This window comes from Osmerus mordax, chromosome 24, assembly GCF_038355195.1.
Source record: "Osmerus mordax isolate fOsmMor3 chromosome 24, fOsmMor3.pri, whole genome shotgun sequence".
NCBI classification, from domain to species: Eukaryota; Metazoa; Chordata; class Actinopteri; order Osmeriformes; family Osmeridae; genus Osmerus; species Osmerus mordax.
In genome coordinates this window covers 4,830,268-4,852,809 of record NC_090073.1, presented here as the reverse complement: position 1 = coordinate 4,852,809, position 22,542 = coordinate 4,830,268, and the positions used below count along the sequence as shown (strand labels likewise).

General features: G+C 51.6%; 1 protein-coding gene across 1 annotated transcript; it reads left to right on the top strand.

Annotated features, from left to right (window-relative positions):
* The first annotated feature begins 1,274 nt into the window (after positions 1 to 1,274).
* trpm6 (transient receptor potential cation channel, subfamily M, member 6) lies at positions 1,275 to 20,675 on the top strand. The gene is given in 42 exon segments (XM_067228463.1): positions 1,275 to 1,280; positions 2,417 to 2,496; positions 2,683 to 2,721; positions 2,905 to 3,088; positions 3,412 to 3,625; positions 3,733 to 3,857; positions 4,029 to 4,203; positions 4,438 to 4,612; positions 4,768 to 4,891; positions 5,021 to 5,093; positions 5,421 to 5,521; positions 6,044 to 6,178; positions 6,724 to 6,777; positions 6,968 to 7,096; positions 7,217 to 7,303; positions 7,305 to 7,355; positions 7,554 to 7,819; positions 8,058 to 8,286; positions 8,992 to 9,114; positions 9,250 to 9,375; positions 9,824 to 9,952; positions 10,324 to 10,575; positions 11,012 to 11,186; positions 11,368 to 11,482; positions 11,702 to 11,895; positions 12,312 to 12,444; positions 13,206 to 13,611; positions 13,858 to 14,518; positions 14,818 to 14,915; positions 15,403 to 15,505; positions 15,900 to 15,946; positions 16,290 to 16,354; positions 16,707 to 16,732; positions 16,827 to 16,871; positions 17,088 to 17,153; positions 17,673 to 17,950; positions 18,115 to 18,197; positions 18,358 to 18,563; positions 18,703 to 18,754; positions 18,914 to 19,023; positions 19,816 to 19,931; positions 20,667 to 20,675. Coding segments are annotated over 42 exon segments (5,865 nt in total).
* Positions 20,676 to 22,542: the final 1,867 nt, after the last annotated feature.

Below are 22,542 nucleotides of genomic sequence, written 5' to 3'. Positions count from 1 at the left end.
TTTACAAGTTAAATTTGAGTGGTATGTGAATCTTTTGATGTTTCTGTTCTGACGATAAAGATATGGCCTAACACCTTGTGCTCTCGTTTGTAACGAACATCCAGTTTGCTGATGTCTTGAGTTTCAACTCCAAATGAACGGTTTTAGCTGTAGGTACTTTAATACGCTTGTCAAAACCGATAAGGTTTTTGGAAGGAACCGAGATCAAGAAATGTGAGAAGCAGTCCCAACGTGACGAGTCACAGCAATAAATCAATTCAGTTGTTTCCATGAAAAAATCCCTGTGTCCAGTTTATCACTAATTGTAGCTTGCTATCTGATGGAGTCGCCTTACATTCCAGAACAGGATGTTGTTTAGATTAAGGAACACACATCTAGTCGTGTTTGTGTTTAGCTAAAGTAACTTATTAATGATTATTAATGATGTGCTATACTTAGCCTTGCCTACATGATAAGAAGTGTAGCCTATTGTGGATGATGTCCTCACCACTGAGGGTGGAGCTCGGTGGGTAGAGCCCTCGACTGCAGATCAACAGGTCTCAGGTTCAAATGATCACAACAAATCTATATGGATTAAATCATACAAATGTATGAAAATAACATGCATCGCACACAAAGGCATCTGAAATGTTTAGTTATATATCACTCCACATAAATGTCACACTTGGTGTCATATGACCATCGGGGTCATTGGATGGGGAAAGAGTACTTTCCTATATGCAGACGTTTCAAGTTGGATTTGTAACGATTTTGTGTTGGCCTGTGATATTTGACTTAGATTTTTAGCAAAGTGTCACAGTTGTTAGGCTAATTATAGGCCTACTGATAAAGACTGATTGAATCCCATGACAGCTGAGATTATGGAAAACTGCTACTGCGCAGACATCCAGTGGCGTTAACGCGTGTCATTACTTCAAGGTAGGTCAAGGATGGACCTGCGTGAAGTTGGCCCCCAACGCGAAACATCGTCACTGCTAAATATGTTTATGGACGGGGTCATGAACTCCTCAAGGACTTTCCAAGAGAATCCTGACTACCTTTGGACCCGAGGAGGCTACGCTTGGACCAGAAATGGACTAAACCCCTCCCCCGTTGAGAGACAGGCCAATGGAGAGCAGGGAAGGTAATCGAGTTAGTGATGTGTGAAGTGCGCTTACCTGTCCTAGGTAAATACACTTGTGCCAGCGGCGCACGAGCCCATGTTAATTCATCTCCCACAATGGTAAGCTTGACCTTCTCTTCTAAACTGTGTGCATGCTGTGTTTAATCCCGAAATGGATGTAATTCGAATGTATGTATATACATGTATGAGGGGAAGTCAGGTGGCTGAGCGGTGAGGGAATCGGGCTAGTAATCCGAAGGTTGCCAGTTCGATTCCCGGTCATGCTAACTGACGTTGTGTCCTTGGGCAAGGCACTTCACCCTACTTGCCTCGGGGGAATGTCCCTGTACTTACTGTAAATCGCTCTGGATAAGACCGTCTGCTAAATGACTACATGTATGTGTAGCACATCCATCAATGGACTCATTCAGTTCTGGTTGAGCTCGAAGTAGTTGGAGAACCGACTTCATATTCATTATCGTTAATTGCTCCAAGAGTATTTTTAAAGCACGTGCAACAACTGCAGTTGAACTATATGTTGCAGGTGTTTTGCTTCAAGACAAAAACGGTAAGCAACACCTCGCACTGACGGGTAGGTCGGTAAGGCCTATTCGTGAAGTCATCTGGAAACACTAGTCTGTTCCTATCTGTAATTGCGCGTAAGGTGAGAGCAATAGACCAAAGAGGGGGTGGTGTACACACACACACACGCAGGCACAACAACTGATGCGCCTCAGGTGTTGTTTGTGGATATTCCAGAGCTGTAAACCTGATGTGGCGGCTGATACAATCGCGAGTCCCCTCTGTTTAGTTATGACACAGAGCCGCTTTGGCCTGAATCTCTCCTCGCCGCAGGAAGCGTACGTTTCCTATGTGTGTTTGCAGCTATGCGAGTTTGCTGCAAGGGCTATTGTTACATTTCGGTCAGGTTCCGTAAGGGAAATACTTGGTGGGCTCTGGATAATTTTGGGAACATGAATAGGTCAGAGTATCAAAGCGATGCTGGGGGATAGAGAGACAGGGAGGGAGGGAGGGAGAGAGAGAGAGAGAGACGGGAGTGGGAGAGAGGGACGTGGACTACAATCTTACTTTTCGCTGGTCAGATTGTGGACTTCAGAGGATTGTTTCTTGGTGTAGTTTCTTGGAAGCCTAACAATGTTTAATCAACACAGTGAACAAATAGGTCACCAAAACCTCCCTAAAAAGGTGATTATTGGTTGTACTTAGTAGCTTACTAGTTTAGTCTTGTCCTAGAAAGACACTGTTATTATTTGGTTAACTGTCTGAAATGACTAATGATTCTTCCTATTCCAGTCACGCAAGTGTTGGATAGAAAACACGTTCTACAAGAGAGAGTGTGTGAAGTTCATCCCAGCATGTCGAGATCTCCACAGGTGATCTGGAATCAGAGGACATTGTTAATAACTGTTAATAACTGTTAACAAGTCATTCATTTTCAACTAGGAACGGTTTATATCAAATCAGTATTTCACACTGCAGAACTGGCAACTGTTCAGCTCCTTCCTGGAAAGCAGTCTTCATGGAGACTTTTATGACCCAAACTTCCCTCTTTATTGCAGATGCTATCCCGTGTGTCAAGTGTGCCAGAACCTAATAAGGTAGGATTTGACAGTGTGTGTCTGTGTGCCTGTGTGTCAGCAAGCTGTGTGAACAGTTCAGAAATTGCTCAACACATCGTCACACAAGTGTATTGTGCGGAAAGCAAGGGGTGTTTCCGAGTTCGGCTTTGCAGATAAACAATAGTACCCCCCCCCCCCCCCCCCCCCCCCCCTCCCCTGCAGATGCTGCTGTGGTCGTCTGCTGGGGGAACACACTTGGCTGGACGCGGGCCCCCCCCTCTCCCTCTCTGCTGGGGCGGGTGAGGAGGAGAGCTGGTCGGTACAGCAGCACACTAGGACCAGCACCACCGATGCCTACGGAACCATCGAGTTCCAGGACAGCGCCAAACGAGCCTGCCGGGCAAAGGTGTGTGTGTGTGTGCGTTTTACATGTGTAATTGTGTGTTTTTGTATGTGTGTTTTGCGTGTTTTTTTGTGTCCGTGGGGGTGTTTCGTGAGTGTGCTTTCCGTGCGTCATTGTGCGTTTTGGACGTGTGTGTCTTCCGTGTGGGTGTGTGCTTGTTTTGTGTGTCTGTTTTGTGTGCGTCTCCTGTGCGCGCGCGCGTCTCTTTGGTTTCTTTGCGTTGTGTGTGTGTGTGTGTGCTGCTTCCGCACACGCTGGATGTCTCCGCGTGACGGTCACGTCCAGCGATGTGCGCGCGCGTGTGTGTGTGTGTGTTGCGGCTGCAGTACGTCCGTGTTGCCGTGGACACCAAGGCGGAGGCCCTGCTCCAGCTGATGCTGAGGGAGTGGCAGATGGTCAGACCCAAGCTTCTCCTCTCCATCCACGGGGGGGCTGAGAACTTCTCCCTGCCCCCTAAAGTCAAGCAGGCCTTCAGCAGGGGCCTGGTTAAGGCTGCCCAGAGCACTGGAGCATGGATACTCACGGATGGCATCAACACAGGTGTGTGTGACTGTCTGTGTGTCTGAGTATGTGTACGTCTAAGCGTATCCAACTCCCCGAACCCCCCTACCTCGGAAGTGCTCGTCACCTGCGGCCCCGTCCTCCAGGTGTGTCCCGGTACGTGGGAGAGGCCCTGAAGGCCCACGGCAGCCTGGACCTCCGCAGAAGGAACACCCTGGGGGTCACCCCCTGGGGCGTGGTGGAGGACCACTGGGAGCTCATCGGCCCAGACGTGAGTCCTGGCGCTCAGAGCAAGACTTGGTGTGTGGGGGTACGATGATGTCGAATGGTACCGTACATACACATGTGTACTGTACACCCTGAGAGCCCAAATCTTATGACCCACCTGCCTCATATGCTGTGTGGTGATGTGTGGTGATGGTGTCTTGCTCCTGTCCTGTAGCTTCTCAAGCCCTACCAGCCCCTTCTGGAAAACCCCCTGAGCAAGCGTGCGTTCCTGAACGGCCTGCACTCCCACTTCCTGTTGGTGGACGATGGAACTCTGGGTAAAAATGGCTGCCAGCGGGAGTTCAGGAGGAGGCTGGAGAGACATATTCAGACGCAGAAGATCCACCCCAGTGAGTCTCAGTGTGTGTGTGTGTGTGTGTGTGAGTGAGGGTAAGGGTGTGTGTGCTATTGTGGCGTTTGTGTGTTTGGGGTCGGTGCGAGCGTTGGTGTTTTTGAGTGTGGATGTGCATGTCTGTCAGGTGCGCGTGGTCTGTTTGCGTGAAGGCGGGCCTGGTCTGTGCGAGGACGTGTAGGTGCGTGTGCGTGTGTGCGCGGCCCTTCTCAAGCCATCCCCCACGTGGCAGGGCTGAAGCAGGGGGTGCCCACGGTGTGCGTGGTGGTGGAGGGCGGCCCTGGCCTCGTCGCCACGGTGCTCGACTACGTGAGCAGCGTGCCTCCCGTGCCAGTCTTGGTCTTCGAGGGGTCGGGCAGGGCGGCCGACCTGCTGGCCTTCCTCCACAAGCAGACAGCCCTGGATAGGTAGGGGGGTCCACCTCACTTTCACAAACACCTTTTTATTATTATCGAGGTCAGCGGGTCGAACCACAGGGCGGGTAAGAGAGGGCGGAAGCGATACTGACGCCTTTTAGGGTTAGACTAGTCGAGTGACGGTGTGTGTGTGTGTGTGTGTGCAGACAGCTGGACGCCGACATCCAGGAAGACCTCCTGGTGAGGATCGAGGGCGTGTTTGGTCTGGAGAGCGACGAGGCGGCCCAACTCTGCGGCGTGCTCATGGAGTGCATGGAGCACCGCCAGTCTGTGAGTACCCGTGTGTGTGTGTGTGTGTCTGCGTTTGTGTATGCCAACTTGTGTGTGTGTGTATCTACGAGTACTGCAGTTGTCGGTCCCTCTCTGTGAAATAACGGCGAGCTCCTCTCCCACGTCCAGATCACAATTTTTGACTCGGAGTCGGAGGAGCACCAGGAGCCGGACATAGCCATACTGACCACCACTCTGAAAGGTGGATCTTCTCTCCTGTCCTCTGCACCGTACATGACCTAACAGAAGGCCCTGACAGGATGTTACAAACAGAAAAACACACACACACACGCACACACACACACAGCGTGCATGACCTAATATCCTGACAGGATATTAGCCAACAAACGCGGCTACTCACACAAACAAACACATTTGTTATTATTAATATAGATAACAACGCTAGTCCCCCTCAGCCAAGGACTGGTGAACTCTGTCACAGTCATAAACGCTGACAGATTCCATTGGCTCCCGTCAGATGTGTGCCGGCGGCTGTGCTTTCCTGATTGGCTGCCTGTGTGATTGACAGGAACCAAGGCCAGTCCAGCGTCACAGCTGAGCATGACCCTGGCATGGGACCGGGCGGACATTGCCAACACACACGTCCTGGTGTATGGACAGCACTGGCAGGTCAGACAGCCGAGTGTGTGTGTGTGTGTGTCGGGATGTACTGTATATGCATGTATGTATGTACAGTATTTGTATGTGTGTATACATGTATGCGTGACTTCATGTGTGTGTGTGTCACTTTGGCATTCTGACACGCGGTCATCTCAAACAGTTAAATGCCCAAAAGTCAGCGTTCTTCAGACACAATCAAATGGTTTCCTTGGTGTCATCAGATAATCTCGTCAGTCACAACAATGGTCCGTCCCCTGTAGACAGCATCAAAGTACAAAAGGGTGACAACATTGATCTGTCCTATATTGGCACACACAGTGTGTGTGTGTGTGCGTTTGGGTGTATGTATGTGTGTACATGTATGTGTAAGTGTGTGCATGCGTGTGTGTATAAGTACGTGTGTGTGCTAGTATGTGCGTGTATAAGTACGTGTGTGTATAAGTGCATGTGTGTGCGTGTGTGTGTACCCACCTCCTGACTGCTTCAGGCGTGCCGCCCCCCCCCCCCCCCCCCGCCCCCCCCCCCCCCCAGGTGGGCTCTCTGGAGCAGGCCATGCTGAACGCTCTGCTCATGGACCGCGTGGCCTTCGTCAAGCTGCTCATTGACCACGGCATGACCATGAACCGCTTCCTGTCTGTGGAGAGGCTGGAGCAGCTCTACAACACTGTAACCACCTCCCCCCTCTCTCCTTTTCTTCTCTCTCTCTCTCTCTCTCTCTCTCTCTCTCTCTCTCTCTCTCTCTCTCTCTCTCTCTCTCTCTCTCTCTTCTCGTTATCCACCCTTCCTCCTATTCTTTCTTCCTCTTGAAGCCACAATAGCGGCGGCATATTCCAGTTTGCCGTAACATTGGATATAATTGCAATCACAGTAATGCATTCTAAGTAGGCTTCTGGTTTCCCTGTTGTTTTGGACCAATTATAGATGCATTATTTCAGAGCCGTTATTTGGCTGTAAATGTATACCCTAGTAACTAGAAGCAGGCCTGGTGTTGCTGTCTTTCATAGCTGTTGTTCAGATCACAGCGTGTGTCGTGGCATGGGGCGCTTGATGTTGGCCTCTTTTTTTAATCTAAAGATCAAAATCACGTTTAATATTTAATCACCTTAGACCTAACATGCCCACTAGAAGCCCTCTAGTCATGAACCTTCTGACAGAACCAAACTAAATGGTACAAACACGAAGGATAAACATGTCTACTTCCTTTCTCCCAGCCAAAAGGAGTGACAGACAACTTCCTCTGTCACCTCGTGGAAGATGCTAAACAGGTGAGTGGCCTAAGCAGACAGGGTTGTAGGTTGCACTTTGGTCTGGTGGATGTTTGTCTGTGACAGTTGTGTATGTTTTCTGAGTGTGTCTGTGTGCTTCCGTCTCTTGCGTGCGTGTGTGTGTCGGTCTCCCTGTGTGTGGGTGTGTCTCTTTGTGTGTGTGTGTGTGTCTGTGTCCGCGTGCGTCTAGACTCATCTCCCGGCAGGATACAAGCTCTCCATCATCGACGTAGGCATGGTGATCGAGTACCTGATGGGCGGGGCCTATCGTAGCTCCTACACACGCAAGCAGTTCCGGGCGGCGTACGACCGCCTTCACGTCCGCACCAAGGTGATGAGGGGGACGCCTTCCCGCCTGGCCGCCTGACCGCCTGACCGCCTGGCCCGCACCTTCTGCTGAACCGTCCTGACTCAGCCGTTCTTCTCCCCCCCCCGACAGGAACCGGTTCGGGATGGGACGGGACCCCCGACCAAGGGGAGGAGGCCGGGCGCCCCCCCCCCCTCAGCCAGGCCCCGGCACCAGCGACCCCCGGCACCCCTCCCACTTTTACCGCACGGCGAAGCCGTACGAGCGCAAGGTCTCCTTTAAACACGCTCTACCTTGTGTTAGTGGGAGCTTTGCTCAAAACGGCTATAGGGCGTTTAAGGCCGACGTGGTCCAGCCTTATTGTGCTCTGACGAGCTCCAGCTGAAATGACCCTTTTTGGCCCTGTTGTCCTCTTCTCCCATCTCCTCTTCCTCCTCCACCTCCTCCTCTCCCTCCCCCTTCTCCCCAGGAAAAGGGCGTGGTTTCGGGGGAGCCGAAGGAGACCCCTCCCCAGCGGCGGGACGACTCCCGTCTTTTTGTTTACAACTTCAACGACCTGTTTGTGTGGGCCGTGCTGCAGCGGCGCCAGCAGATGGCGCTGTTCCTGTGGCGGCACGGCGAGGAGGCCCTGGCCCGCGCCACCGTGGCCTGCAAGCTGTACCGCTCCATGGCCCTGGAGGCTCGGCAGAGCCACATGGCCGACAGCATCGCCGACGAGTTCAAGACCTATTCCATGTGCGTGTGTGTGTGTGTGTGGGGGGAGGGGGTGGGGTGGGCTTTTGCACCAAATGTGTTTTTCTGTGTGTGTGTGTGTGTGTTTCCCCCGGTTAGGTTTTTCACACGTGGGTGCGTGTTTTCGAAAGCACCTGTTCCCCGTGTGTATTTGACATGCGTGTGTTCCCCCGTGTGTTTCTTTTGGGTTGGGGGTGTGTTTTCAATCGCGCGCTCACGCGCTCCACCTTCCCCCCGTCAGGGAGTTCGGACAGCTGGCCGTGGACCTGCTCGACTGCGCCTTCCGACAGAACGCCCACATGGCCATGAAGCTGCTCACCTCCGACATGGAGTGCTGGAGCCACTTCACCTGTCTCCAGGTGGCCGTGTCCTGCCGCCTGCGGGAATTCGTGTCCCACTCCTGCACCCAGGCGCTCCTCACCGACCTGTGGACCGGCCGGCTCAACATGAGGAAGAACTCCTACTTCAAGGTAAAGCCGGAAGGACGGAGAGGGGGACCTGTTTTTTTGACGGCTGCGGGAGAAAGTTGTGGAACGGTGGGATTGTCGGTTTCGGTTCTGGGTTTATTACATTTACATTTAGTCATTTAGCAGACGCTCTTATCTAGAGCGACTTACAGTAAAGTACAGGGACATTCCCCCGAGGCAAGTAGGGTGAAGTGCCTTGCCCAAGGACACAACGTCATTTTGCACGGCCGGGAATCGAACTGGAAACCTTCTGAATACTAGCCCGCTTCCCTAACCGCTCAGCCACCTGACTCCCTTATTAGCTCTCACGTAACAGGTTTAGGGTGTCACAGGGTAGGTCCACGACCGAGCCATGTCAAGTGATGACACCATCTGGAGTGATGCTGATTTAACATTGTGACAATCGTTTCCATGTTTTTGGAATAGAAACTGTGTGGTGCCAGTCAGTAATATCATGTTTACTGTAGTAGCTCACATCACGTGACAGTGTTTTCATTTCAGCCTGAACCAGGTCCTTGCTGTCCCAGGTGCAGCTAGGTCCGGGTCAGTCAGACGATGATGTCCACCTGTCTGCCTGTCTGTTTGCCTGTCTGTTTGCCTGTCTGCCTGTCTGTTTGCCTGTCTGCCTGTCTGCCTGCCTGCCTGCCTGTCTGCCTGTCTGTTTGCCTGTCTGCCTGTCTCTCTGTCTGCCTGTCTGCCTGTCCTCAGATCATCCTCGGTCTCCTCCTGCCCCCTGCCATCCTGCTGCTCGAGTTCAACAGCCCCGCCCAGATGTCCCACGTGCCCCAATCGCAGGAGGCGATGCAGTTTGGGTGGGACTCTGCTAAGCCAATGACAGCCAAGGAGACAGGAGAAAAGGTCTAAAAGCATCTGCTACATGAAGACATTACAATAACCGTCCCCTCCCCCCTTCCTGTTGGATGTTGACGCCCCTTCCGTGCGTGTGGCGTGCAGGGTGTGGCCGACGCAGAGAAGGGGAGGACATCCGACCCAGTGCCCGGCTCCTTCCGGGCCTCGTCCTATTGGCTGCGCTGGACCAGGAAGTTCTACGAGTTCTACACGGCTCCAGTCGTCAAATTCTGGTTCCACACGGTTGGTGTCTCCCGCGCAGTAACGCGTGAACACAGTGCTGGGTCTTGTGTTCACCTCAGGGAGCCTGTCTGGGTCAAAGAGGGATTCACTTACTGTATCAGCTACTATTGATTACTATCAGTTGATATTGACCTTGTTTTATTATTGGAGTCTACATGTTGTTTCATATGTGGCACAGTTTTACTGTTTTACAATCTCGCTAGCAAAATGACCTCAGAGCTCATGTGTTGCTTAGGGATAGGTATAGTGGTTTAGTGGTAGAGCATTTGACTACAGATGAAGCGGTCACAGGTTTGAAACCTCCCCCTTTACCTGACCTTGCTAAAAGAACACATTATTATCGGGATTGTTTTTCTCTGTGTTAAATGTGTATTTGTTGGATTTGTTGAATGTGAGACTTGATGTGTCTATCTGGGTGGTTTGTGTTGTGTGGGTGTCTGTGGAGCAGATGTCCTACCTGGTGTTCCTCATGCTGTTCGCCTACATGGTGCTGGTGAAGCTGGAGGACCGGCCCAGCTGGCCGGAGTGGCTGGTGATCGCCTACATCCTGTCCACCGCCCTGGAGAAGACCCGTGAGGTGAGGGCCAGCTCTGGAGGGAGAGGAGGAGCAGCGCTCTCCTTCAGCTGGCTCCCACCACGGGGTCTGGAGTCCACCTCGCTCTCTCGCTCTTTCTCTTTCCCCCTCTCTCTCTCACTCGCTCGCTCGCTCGCTCTCTCTCTCTCTCTCTCTCTCTCTCTCTCTCTCTCTCTCTCTCTCTCTCTCTCTCTCTCTCTCTCAATCTCCTTCCCTCTCCCTTCTTTCTCTCTCCTTCTTTCCCTCTCTCTTTCTCTCTCTCCCCCTCTCTCCTTCTCTCCTTCGCTTCAGTCCCCCTCGACAACTTTAACAGCTCACATGTTGCCATCTCGTTCCCCTCGAACCCTGCGGTCTCTCCGGGCTCCGGTCCCCAGGTGATGATGTCAGAGCCCAGGCAGCCGATCAAGAAGCTGCGGGTGTGGTTTGGCGAGTTCTGGAACGTGCTGGACCTGCTGGCCATCCTGCTCTTCCTGTCCGGCCTGGTCCTGCGCTGTCAGGGGGGCGAGCTCCGCACCGCGGGCCGCATCAGCTACTGCCTGGACATCATCTTCTGGTCCGTCCGAGTGCTGGACCTCCTGGCCCTCAACCAGTACGCCGGACCCTACCTCACCATGATCACCAAGATGGTGGGTGGGGCCAGACACACACTCGTCTGGGGCTGGGCTACCGTAGAATTCCCCCCCCCCCCCGGAGGTGGATCACCACTTCACAGTAGTGTCACATGCTTTTTAATATCAAACTATAAAATCTCTTCTCAATCACTTATAATATATTTTGCTCCAACACTAATTTGGCACACCTGATTCTAATCATTAGCAGCTTAAACTATTTTTAAATCAGGTCAAATACGTGTGGTTGGTGCCAAAACCAACAGGAAAGTAGCTCTCCAGGAACAAGGTTGCTATATACAATAACATACATTTTGTAAGGACATTTACTGGGTAAAGCTGAGTGGTAGAGCATTTGACCCCAGATCACAGGTTCAAATCCCCCCTTTGACGCCGCTTTGGATAACCCGCTTGTGCTTCCTACTGTCATTGGTCTTTCTCCTGTGGCCCTCAGACCAGAGACATGTTCTACATCGTGGTGATGATGGCCATCGTGTTGCTGAGTTTCGGGGTGTCCAGGAAAGCCATCCTATCCCCGGACGAGGAGCCTTCCTGGCGCCTGGCCCAGGACGTGGTGGACCAGCCCTACTGGATGATGTTCGGGGAGGTTTATGCCGGGGAGATAGATGGTAGGGAACCAGAGAACGTTCCGTATCTTCCAATGGAGGTCCTCACTCTAGGTTTGGAGGTAGAAGAGATGCTGGTGGAGATCTCCTGTGTTGTAGTCTAAGCCGAAAGCCAGTCAAAGACTGGATGTAGAACGTTCCTCCTCTCACAGCCGTGTGTGTGTGTGTGTGTGTATGTTTACAGCATGTGAAGGGGGCCAGCCCTGCCCCCCTGGTTCCTTCATCACTCCCTTCCTCCAGGCTGTTTATCTTTTTGTCCAGTACATCATCATGGTCAACCTCCTCATCGCAGTTTTTAAGTAAGACTGGCACCAGCACACCCACACACTCCCACTACCTCAGACCCCCAAACTGCTTTCTTTCCTTCCTTCTTCTTTCTTTCTTTCTTTCTTTCTTTCTTTCTTTCTTTCTTTCTTTCTTTCTTTCTTTCTTTCTTTCTTTCTTTCTTTCTTTGAGTCACAACTCTCTCGCTCGCTCACTCACTCCTACCCCCCCCCCTCCCATCTCTGTCTCCACAGCAATGTCTACTTCAACATGAAGTCCATCTCCAACAAGGTGTGGAAGTACAACCGCTACCGCTACCTCAAAACCTATCAGGAGAGGCCTTGGCTGCCCCCGCCCTTCATCATCCTCAGTCACATGACCCAGTGTGTGAGCGCCATTTACCGCAAGCACCGGGGCACCCCCGGACAGGAGGGAGACTCCGGACTCAGTGAGTGTGTGGGATCATTCTTGCATGTTAGGTAGTGTGTACACTGTACACACACACATGATGATGTTCACAGCCAGGTGAATACGCTTGCAGCCACCCACACACACACATAAACACTGTATACACATCATATATTACACACACACACACACATATATGCGTACATAATTATATATATATGGGTCAGATGGCTGAGCGGTTAGGGAATCGGGCTATTAATCAGAAGGTTGCTGGTTCGATTCCTGGCCGTGCAAAATGACGTTGTGTCCTTGGGCAAGGCACTTCACCCTACTTGCCTCGGGGGGAATGTCCCTGTACTTACTGTAAGTCGCTCTGGATAAGAGCGTCTGCTAAATGACTAAATGGAAATATATACAGTATAAACAGTATGTCATGTTGTACATTTCCCCTTTCAGAGTTGTACTTGGGGCGAGAGGACCTGAAGAAGCTTCACGAGTTTGAGGAGAGGTGCGTGGAGATCCACATCCACGAGAAGAACCACGCTCTCCTCGGCAGCCAGGCCAACCGGATCAGAGCCACGTCCGAACGGTGAGACCGCGCCCTGTCGAGGTGGTCGACCACGGCCTCAGAAAGACCATGACAGCATATAGCAGTGAAAAGACAGAAAACATCTCCTTTTCCTACCATATAAACCCTCCGTTTCTCCCGCAACATGTTCTACCTTCCCCTCTCTCTCTCGGTGTGCCCGTGCAACAGAACAAAGACATTTGTCGACAAAACAAATGGCTGAAAGATAAATGAGAGCCTGCAGTAATTATAACCTTGTGTATTGGTTGTTTTGTAGAAGTAAACGCTACAGAGGTTTGGTCAGAAGGACGTCATCTAGATAGGAATGTGTAGGCCTCTGTCTTTGTATGAAAGAGCAGTCTGTGCATGCCTGAGCATTGATTCAGTGATTTGTGTTGAAGTAGTAGAGCAAAGATGTCTACGTTTCAAGGACTTTGACTGTTTAGGTCGACAGATAACATCTTCTCCTTCGAGTTGAGAGGAGAAGAGGAGTACCAGTGTACCTGATTTGCTACCCTTCATAGAGGGTCCTTTGTGAAGAATAATGAAAGCCAGATAGGGCTCGTTTCATGTTAGAAGAAGGACTGTGATACCTCACCCTTTGTAACACTCGCTTCGTAAACTCGTCTTAAACTCGACCGAGCCTTTGAACTCTTGGTCACCCGTTACTTGGGATTCAGACCCGACTCGGCGAACTGGAGAAGCCGATTGAAATCGTAACGTTTGGAGCTTTCATACCCATCGTTTTTTTTTTGACCTTCTCCTCCCTCTTTGCGTGTCAGGGCTGAGGAGATGGTGGAGGTGGCCCTGGAGGTGTCCGAGAAGGTCCACTTCATCCAGGACAGCCTGCAGGTTCTCGACGACCAGCTGGGTCAGCTCCAGGACATGTCGGCCCTGGCGGTGGACACCCTCACCCTCCTCTCCGCCTCCGACAGCCTGCAGCAGGAAGAGGCGCGGCTCGCCCACTGGCAGCCGATCGCGCGCTCCCGCCACCTCCCCCACAGCTGGACCCTCTCCCGGGGGGCTGGGGGGGACGTCACCCCGTCTTGCGCGCCCAAAGCCTACCTCAGCAGCCCTCCCTCCCTGCTGAGGGCCGTCGGGCCCGGGGGCCGACGCTTGTCGATGGAGTGGCACGCGTCCGGCTGGGGGGGCCGGGCGCGCGGGGGTGGGCGTACGGAGGAGGTGGAGGTATTACACCATCAGTATTTGTTTGGGATTCGAGACATGCTGTAAACATGCTGTTTACTTCTTGTGTTGGATTGGAATGTTTTAATTCCCTTGTGTGTGCATATTTGTCTGTATGTTTATTTGTATGTTCGTGATTTGACAGCCTCAAACATAGTGGTCTTCAATTGTGGTCCTCAGGGCCTGAAGAAACGAGGTGTTTTATCTCCTGTGGATGATTAAGCTGTACTTCCTCTGCTGGCTCCCCAGGATGTGCCCAGGCCCTCCCAGAGCGAGGTGAGGCCCCTGGGATACCGCCTCTCCCCCCCGGGCTCCCTCTCCCACCTGGCCGTGGGCTGGAGGGACCAGACCCCCCGTGGCTCCAGCGAGCCTTCGCCCTCCGGGTCTCTGCCCTCCCTCTGGCCTGGAGAGGGCGGTCTGGAGCTCCTCACCCAACCCTGCACCTGCGACGCCCTCGTGTCCCCCCATCCGGAGGGGACCTCTATGGAGGAGGAGGAGGAGGAGGAGAGGGGGGGTGAGCAGGTGTCCAGTGCTGACATCTCTAGGGGCTCCAGCCAGGCTGTCCTGTTGCCTGGGCTCAGGGACGACAGAGGGGGTTGTGGTGGAGGGCTGGTCAATCCCGCCTTCTGCACTGACGCCGACCAATCAGGAACCTTGCGGTACATCCGGCACGGCCAATGGGGTCGGACCAGGACCAATTGTCCTCGCTGGGCGTGGCGCTGCAGGGACCGCCCCTACGACCACTGCCGCTCGCTGTCCGCTAGCGTCGAGAACATGGTGCTCTCTGGCGCCCCCCTCAGCCCGCTGCGGGGCTCCTTCCCTGCCCTCAACGGACCAATGAACAGCGACAGCCTCCCTGGGAGGAGGAGCCTTAAAGATGACACGCCCCTCGGCCTCAGCAAGAGCAGAGGTAAGGAGGTGACCGGTAAGGAAACTGGCAAGCACAGTGTTCCTCAGTGTTCCTCAATGTTCCTCAGTGTTCCTCAATGTTCCTCAATGTTCCTTAGTGTTTCTCAATGTTCCTCAACATTCCTCAATGTTCCTCAACATTCCTCAATGTTCCTCAGTGTTCCTCAGTGTTCCTCAGTGTTCCTCAGTGTTCATCAGTGTTCCTCTGTGTTCCTCAACGTTCCTCAGTGTTCCTCAGTGTTCCTCAACGTTCCTCAGTGTTCCTCAGTGAGGAGATGACGCTCGCTCGTTCTCCTCCAGAGTGGTCCCAGTCTTCCGACCTGTGTGCAGCCCCAGGCAGCAGATGCAGGACCCTGCAGAAGAAGACCGTCAAGATCCAGGAGGACGGCGACAACGCTGTACGATCCGTTCTGCTCCCGACCCTCTTCCTGTCTCACGCTCTCCTCTCTCTCTCTTCCTGTCTCACGCTCTCCTCTCTCTCTTCCTGTTTCCCTCTTCCTGTCTCACGCTCTCCTCTCTCTCTTCCTGTCTCCTTCTTCCTCTCTCACGCTCTCTTCTCTCTTCCTGTTTTCCCTCTTCCTGTCTCACACTCTCTTCCTGTCTCCTTCTTCCTGTCTCACGATCTCTTCTCTCGTCCTGTTTTCCCTCTTCCTGTCTCACGCTCTATTCTCTCTCTCTTCCTGTTTCCCTCTTCCTGTCTCACGCTCTCTCTCTCTTCCTCTCTCCGTCTACTCGTCTCACTCTCTCTGTCCCCCAATTGCTTTCTTCCTGTCTCTCCAACGTCCTCCCCTCCTCCTCCTTCCCCCCTCCGCATCTGTGTAAAGGTCTGTTTACATGTCGGATGTTGTCATATGAAGCTTGTTTTTCTCTGTTCCTCTCCCCCAGGTGGACATGCAGGCGCACCTCTCACCCATGTCCCGGAGGAGGAAGAGGAGGAGGCAGGGGGAAACGCCATGCTGGTCGGCCTCGACCAGCCTCAGCCAACTCAGTATGACCCACAGAGCCCAGAGCTAGCTTTTACACTTCAGTAGCTGGCGCCTTCGTCCAGGCGTACGTTTGTCTAGGGGCAGAACGAGAATTACCAGTTGTTGGTAGTTAACTTTGCGATGTGGCTGGTAAACACAGAACGTTCTTTGACCCAGACCACCAAACTGTTAGAACTATGCACTTCCGTTCCTTGGTCTTCCGCTGGACTTTCGATATGGGGTATTTGTACGCTCTGGATAAAAGTGTCTGTTAAATGAGAAAAATGTAAACATGAAAATGCAGAGCATTCTATATGAAGGTTTTTTTTTTTACACCAGACCTATATAGAAAGTTATTTTAGTAACATGTTGAATTCATGTTTCTCCATCAACTCTCTCTTCTGAATGCCATTTCAGATTTCGAGCCAATGGATTTGCTGCATAAATTATCCTCTCCACTTCAGGTAGGGTTGTGTAATTGTGCTCAGCTGTCAGGTTAATGACATGATGTTGTTGGGGTATTATTGGGCCATTATTGTAGTTACAATAAATTATTACGGTGTAGTTGTATGAAGATGTGCGTGTGTGTGTGTGCGTGCGTTTATGTGGCTGTCCGTGTGTGTGCGTGCGTTTATGTGGCTGTCCGTGTGTGTGTGTGCGTTTATGTGGCTGTCTGTGTGTGTGTGTGTGCGTTTATGTGGCTGTCTGTGTGTGTGTGTGTGTGCGTTTATGTGGCTGTCCGTGTGTGTGTGTGCGTTTATGTGGCTGTCCATGTGTGTGTGTGTGTGTGTGTGTGTGTGTGTGTAGAGCTCCAGGAGTCCCAGTCACTCCGTGTGGAACAGCTGGGCCAAGACTCTAAGCCGCCGTTCATCGTAAGTCTGAAGACGTCCGGATGAAAGATAGAGGGAGGGATGGAGGGAGGGATAGATAGATAGATAGATAGAGGGATGGATGGATGGAGGGATAGATAGAGGGATGGATGGATGGAGGGATGTATCTTCTGGATGGATGGATGGATGGACTAAGGAGTAGGGGATTGGATGGCTGCAGGGATAGATAGAGGGATGGAGGGAGGGATTGATAGAGAGGTAGTGGAATACATGGATGGAGGGATCGATAGAGGGGTGGAAGGATAGATGGATGGAGAGATGTGTCATGGATGGAAGGATGAATAAAGAGGCAGATGGATGGATGGAGGGATTGATCTCCTATCTTCTCTTTCAGACTACAGAGTTGGATGGGCCTTGACGGTAAGGTCTTCGTGGAGGCATCTTCTGCTAGATTCCGTGGTGTCTGGGGTAGACAGTTCTGTTGATACGGGGTCACTCTCCATGTCTCTTTCAGCCAAGACCTTCCAGTCCAGCGAGGACTTGGATCCACACTACTCAGGTACCGTAGACCTGGAGTCACTCACGCTTCCCTCTAACAGGACTTAGTCACGATGATGTCATTTGGCTTTCAGAATCCACACTCTTTGGGATTGCTCTCATTGTGTGTGATGTGTGTGTGTGTTTTTCGATTGTGTGTGTGTGTGTTCCTGGGCATGTCTGTTTCATGTGTGAATGTACGTGTTTTTTAATGCGTGTGTGTGTATGTGCGTGACAGCTATGGAGAGAAACAATTTGATGAGACTGGCTCACACCATCCCCTTCACCCCGGTCTCCTTCCTGGGTGAGTCAACCTTCTGCCAGCCTTCATGTGAAAGCCAGGTCAAAGGTGACCGCTTCAGGAAGATAGCGCTAGCTTCCGCTGGGTTATGCCAATGTTAAAAGATGAGTTGTTTTTGGATAAGCGTGGCTCAGGTCCAGGTGCGAGATTCGCCTAGTGACAAGATTTGTATTGCAATGCTACGATCCAAGGGTTAGATGATGTAGATAACATGGCTGTCAAGGACTGGGAGAGCGTTTCCACGGGAACACTGTATTCCATCCAAGCCTTTGACCTTAATGAGCGTGAGAGGAGATCCAAGTTCTGATAAGAGGGAGATAGAACTGGGATTAGGGTTAGGTTGAGGGGTCGAGGGTCGAGGCTAGGGTTGGGGTCACTAGGGTTTGGGTTTCTTCGGGATAGAGATAAGTCATGAAGCTGGATAGATGCTATTGTCTCACCTCCCTGTCTCCCCCACCTCCCCTCCCTCCCTCCCCCACCTCCCTCCCTCCCTCCCCCCAACCCACCCCCCTCCCGGGACAGCGGGGGAGGAGGTGAGCATCTACTCCCTGGAGGAGGCGAGGACGTGGAGCGTCCCCTTCTGGTCGTCCCGGGGACTGTCGGCCGTGCTGCAGCCCCTGTCCTGCGACGACTCCCTGGCGGGGGGCCTGCGTTGGGCCAGGCGCGTGCTGTGCACCTGGGCGGAGGAGCGGGTCCTGAGCCCCGGCCTGGTGTACGTGGTGAAGGCCTTCAGGCCGGAGGTGCTCCGAACCTGGCAGAAGCACTTTGGCGCCAACCCCAACCTTCAGCTCTGTCTCAGGGTACGGATGCTCAGGGGGTGTGTGTGTCTACACTGTGTGTGTGTGCGTCTACACTGTGTGTGTGTGTGTGTGTGAGTGTGTGTACACGCTGTGTTTCCACTGTGTAAACTGTCTCACCCTCTCAGCGGTTAACAGCAGAGGGTTAACAGCTCTGGATGTTTCAGGAGATTCAACAGCAGAGGGCAGCCCAGAAGCTAATGCAGGTGTTCAACCAGGTCAAACCAGACAACGTGCCTCACTCTCCCAGGTCTGACTGTGTGTGTGTGTGCATTTTTTTCTATGTCACTTTTTCTATTTATAACAAGTGTGTAAGTGAACGGTCAATGTATTTGCGAGTTAGTATTCTGAGAATTATACCAAATTTTTTGACTCGGGTGCGCGTGTGTGTGTGTGCGCCTCTCTCCAAGGTTCCTGGACGTGTCACTGGTGCACTGCCACTCTGACGGCCAGTGGCTGACCATCGAGAGGAACTTGTCGGGAGACTTCCGGAAGTACAACAACAACATGGGTCAGGAGATCGCCCCCTGCTGCAGCCTGGAGGAAACACTGCTGGCCTTCTCCCACTGGAGCCACCAGTACTCTGGAGGAGAGATGCTGGTGCTGGACATACAGGGTCTGTCAGAGGGTTAGGGTGGGGCTGGGGGCTGGGGACTGGGGCCTGAGGTCAAGGCCTGGGGCTGGGGGCTGTCTGTCTCTGTCTGTTTCATGTTCATCCGTTTCACGGTGTCTCTCTCTCCCTGTGTGATTGGCAGGTGTGGGTGAGGACCTCACAGACCCATCCGTCATCAGAGCTGGAGACATGAGGTGAGGCGTCAGCATGCTGCAGGTGGAACACACACCATCAGCGGGCTACTGTCCACCCCCGCTCTCCTGCTCAACGCTGGGTCTGCACGGCTGTGTGTATCGCACGCATGTTTGTGTGTGTGCGTATGTGTGTGCGTGTGTGTGTTCCCTCAGTAGCAGCTCCTCTGGTGACATGGTGTTTGGTCCGGCCAACCTGGGAGATGTGGCCATCCACAGCTTCCTGCTCAAACACAGCTGTAACGCCTGTTGTCACCGCCTGGGCCTCACAGGTCAGGACACACACACACATATACACACACTCACACGTACACACGTGCACATACACGCGTATACACACGCATACGTACGGACATAGACATGCTCACGGCCACATATGCGTGCACAAATGTACACATATGCACACACACACACCTCCTTTGTGCTTTTCTGTGTGTGCGCACGTGTGCGAGTGCCCGCTCTTACCCGCCCCCCCCTACCACACTTTGGCGTGTGTGTGTCACCTCAATGTCCTCACTCGAGAGCTTTGTTTTCTGAAATACAACCCCCCCCCCCTCCCCTCCCAACCCAAGAACAACCAGCTCATTAAGCGGAGGCAACCGCTTATCGCCGCGACAACAACGCGGAGGGAGGGGCCAGAGCGCTGACTTTGATTACGTATTAAACAGGGCTTTGTGCTAACGATGTACTGTGGAGACATTAGCTTTGATTAGTTATTAATTACAGTCTCTGGGTGGAGTGGAGACGTACCAGACCAGCGTCTTGAGGGAGAAGGCCCTCCTCGCCTTGGAAACTCGATCAAAAACAAACAAACAAACAAACCAGCCGGCACGTAAACAGTCTGCCGTGCTGGCGTTTGATATTTCAAAGGTGCTTTGTTTTTGTTTTTTTCTTCCCTATCCTTCTCCTTCTTGCGTTCCCTCCAAGATTCCCTCGCATCAAATCAAACCAAATTATTCATGCGCCTTCTCTGGCCTTCCTCCCTGCCCTGCCGACGGCCCTCCTCTGTGGAGAGGACGCGAGGAGGGCCGCCGCGTTCCTCACGGATGTTTTCCTGTCGTCAGATCTGAGGAGGAGGAGGAGTGCGGACGACGGCTGGATGACGCGGCGGGCCTCGGAGGAGCAGGAGCAGGAGGAGGAGGAGGAGGGGGAAGGGAGGGGGGAGGAGGATGAGGAGCAGGTGGAGGAGGAGGAGGAGGAGGAGATGGAGGACGTGGAGGAGGAGGAGGACAAGGAGGTGGTGGAGGAAGTGGACGAGAAGGAGAAGGATGAGGATGAGGATGAGTGGGAGGAGGAGGAGGAGGAGGAGGAGGAGGAGGAGGAGGAGGAGGAGGAGGAGGAGGATGAGGAAGAGGAAGAAGAGGAGGAGGAGGAGGGAGGGGGAGGGGGAGGAAGAGACCAGGTGGAGAAGGGCACTGACGAGGCTGTGACCAGGGTGTAACTTCTGGCCCCATTATCAGAGCAGGGGTCATTTCATCTGCATCAGCAGTGTTCTCACAGGTTCAGTGTTGACGTTTGGGTCGAGGCATTGGTTTAGGTTTGTGTTACTGTTTGTATGTGTTAAAGTTAAGGTTAGTGTGAGAGTATAGGTTAGGGGTAGTGTTAGTTGGTTACAGATCCTCGTTAAACCAAAGTCCCACCTTCTCAGGCAAATCTAAACACACAGTGAAATCTCCTTCTAGTCTGAATCACCAGTGCTGTATTTGACAGTTAGGAACGGGGGGAGGGTATGTGCGTACTACGTGTTTCTGGGTCATAGTGCCCCCCCAAAAAAAGAGATTACTTGTTTACTGAGCTAATGATACACTCCCTTGACATAGCGACGTAGCACGTTTGTTTGGTTTGAACACAGAGATGTCCATGCTGCCATGGTGACAACCATGTCAGTGCTATGGCGCTTCAGATCTGTCTGTAGGATGTGTGACCGAATATATGGTATACCATTTGAGGTGTATGACATCACTATAATAAGTACACATGCTTGTGTTGCTGCATGGGGGTCCTTATGAAGATCTAACTGTTCCTTAAATTAGAGCTTTGGAATCTGATCTGTCACTGGTCTCTGTCATCTCACTAAGTGTTATTGAATGTGCCAAATACTGTGGTTTATGACTCACACTTAAATAAATCAAATGTATTCAAAGTTTTATTCATCACGTTTTTATGAAAAAACTATGGAAATAGGAACAATAATGAGACAGAAATGCATCCATAAAATTTTCTTTATTTTTCCTCCCACAAAGAAATGTCTACAAAAGCCATAAAATATAGAATTTAACAAAAAAAAAGAACAAAAAAAAATCACTTCAGACCTTCACTTCATATTTACATCTGGAAGGAGACATGAGAAGACCTCACAGTTTGATCTCTGGACACCACCTGACTCCTACCTGACACACACACACACACACATGACACACACAGAGTGTGAGTCTGTGTCGTCTTATTGGCCATTGCTACATGTGAGCCGTGAGGGGTCGGGATGGTGTCCAAAGTTCAGAGTTTAGAGGCCTCTCACCAAGTGTAAAAGCGATCATACAAACATATAAACCAACAAACAAGCAAAAAGTAATGTAATCAAACTCACACTTGCTTCGGAAATTCCCATTTTTTGATTGGTTCTCAAGTAAACATACACAATAAAGCATCTATGCCTCATGTCTCCAGTCCAGTCCCATCTCTCTCTCTCTAACTATGGCACTTGAATAAACAGTTTTTTTCCTCATGTTTTTGTTCTTTTAAATATATGTCTTTTTTTTCCTTTTTAAATTTTATTTTGTTAGTCCTGTAAAAGAGTTGCTGTAGCCCAAGTACCTTTGTAAGGGGTTTGGTTACAAATGCTACATTTATCTTGTTCTTCTTTCCCCAGGGACGCAAAGACATTCTAATCAATAAATTAACAAATTCAACACTACTCCAATTGCACGCATGTGAAATGCAGTAAGAAACTTCACAAAGCATAAGTAGAACAAACATACTCCATAGTCTCTCACTCTCTTTAATACACACACACTTCATACACACACACACACACTCACAGGTTCTCTATGGAGGGAGTAATTGGGGATGGTGTGTATTTGACTAAGTGTAAGAAATGCTTCGGACGTACAAGTATATAAAATGTTAGCGCACTTGGTCTGGGCGGTCTTTGTCTCACTGGGTGACGATGACCACTTCCTGTGTACACTCGGCGACCTCTGACCTCTGTGATGACGGGAGTAAAAAAGGGACGCGTTGTAACCCTCCGCCCCCACACACACACACACACACACACACACTGAAGCTGCTACTCCTTAACATTCAGAATGTAACAACCCCCGACCCCACATTGCTGTACTCCCTCCCCACCACCCTCCCCATCCTCCCTCCCACCCTGCACAGCACTGCAGAGGAAGAAAACACAAAGGCCCCGCCCCCAAACCCCCCCCCCCCCCGCCCCCCACAACGTTTCATTGTCATGATGAAACAGCATGCAAAGATAAACAGAACAACGATAGGCTATTAGTAATAGAACAATAGTAGTCATAATAATAATAATAACAACAACAATAATAATAATAATAATCATTGTAACAACAATAGTAGTCATAAAATAAAAAATAATCTTACAATGCAAACGTGACAGTAGTCCTTAAATGCTTCCGGTTATTGCTACAGTACCTTACAGTGTCGCTTCGTCACTTAGAGGATTATCCTTGTCCCACTCCCCTAATTCACAGTCTAGCCAAGGGAGATATCATGAACAAACACAGTACTTTCACCTAGCAGGGCTGGGTTGAATTCACTGTCTG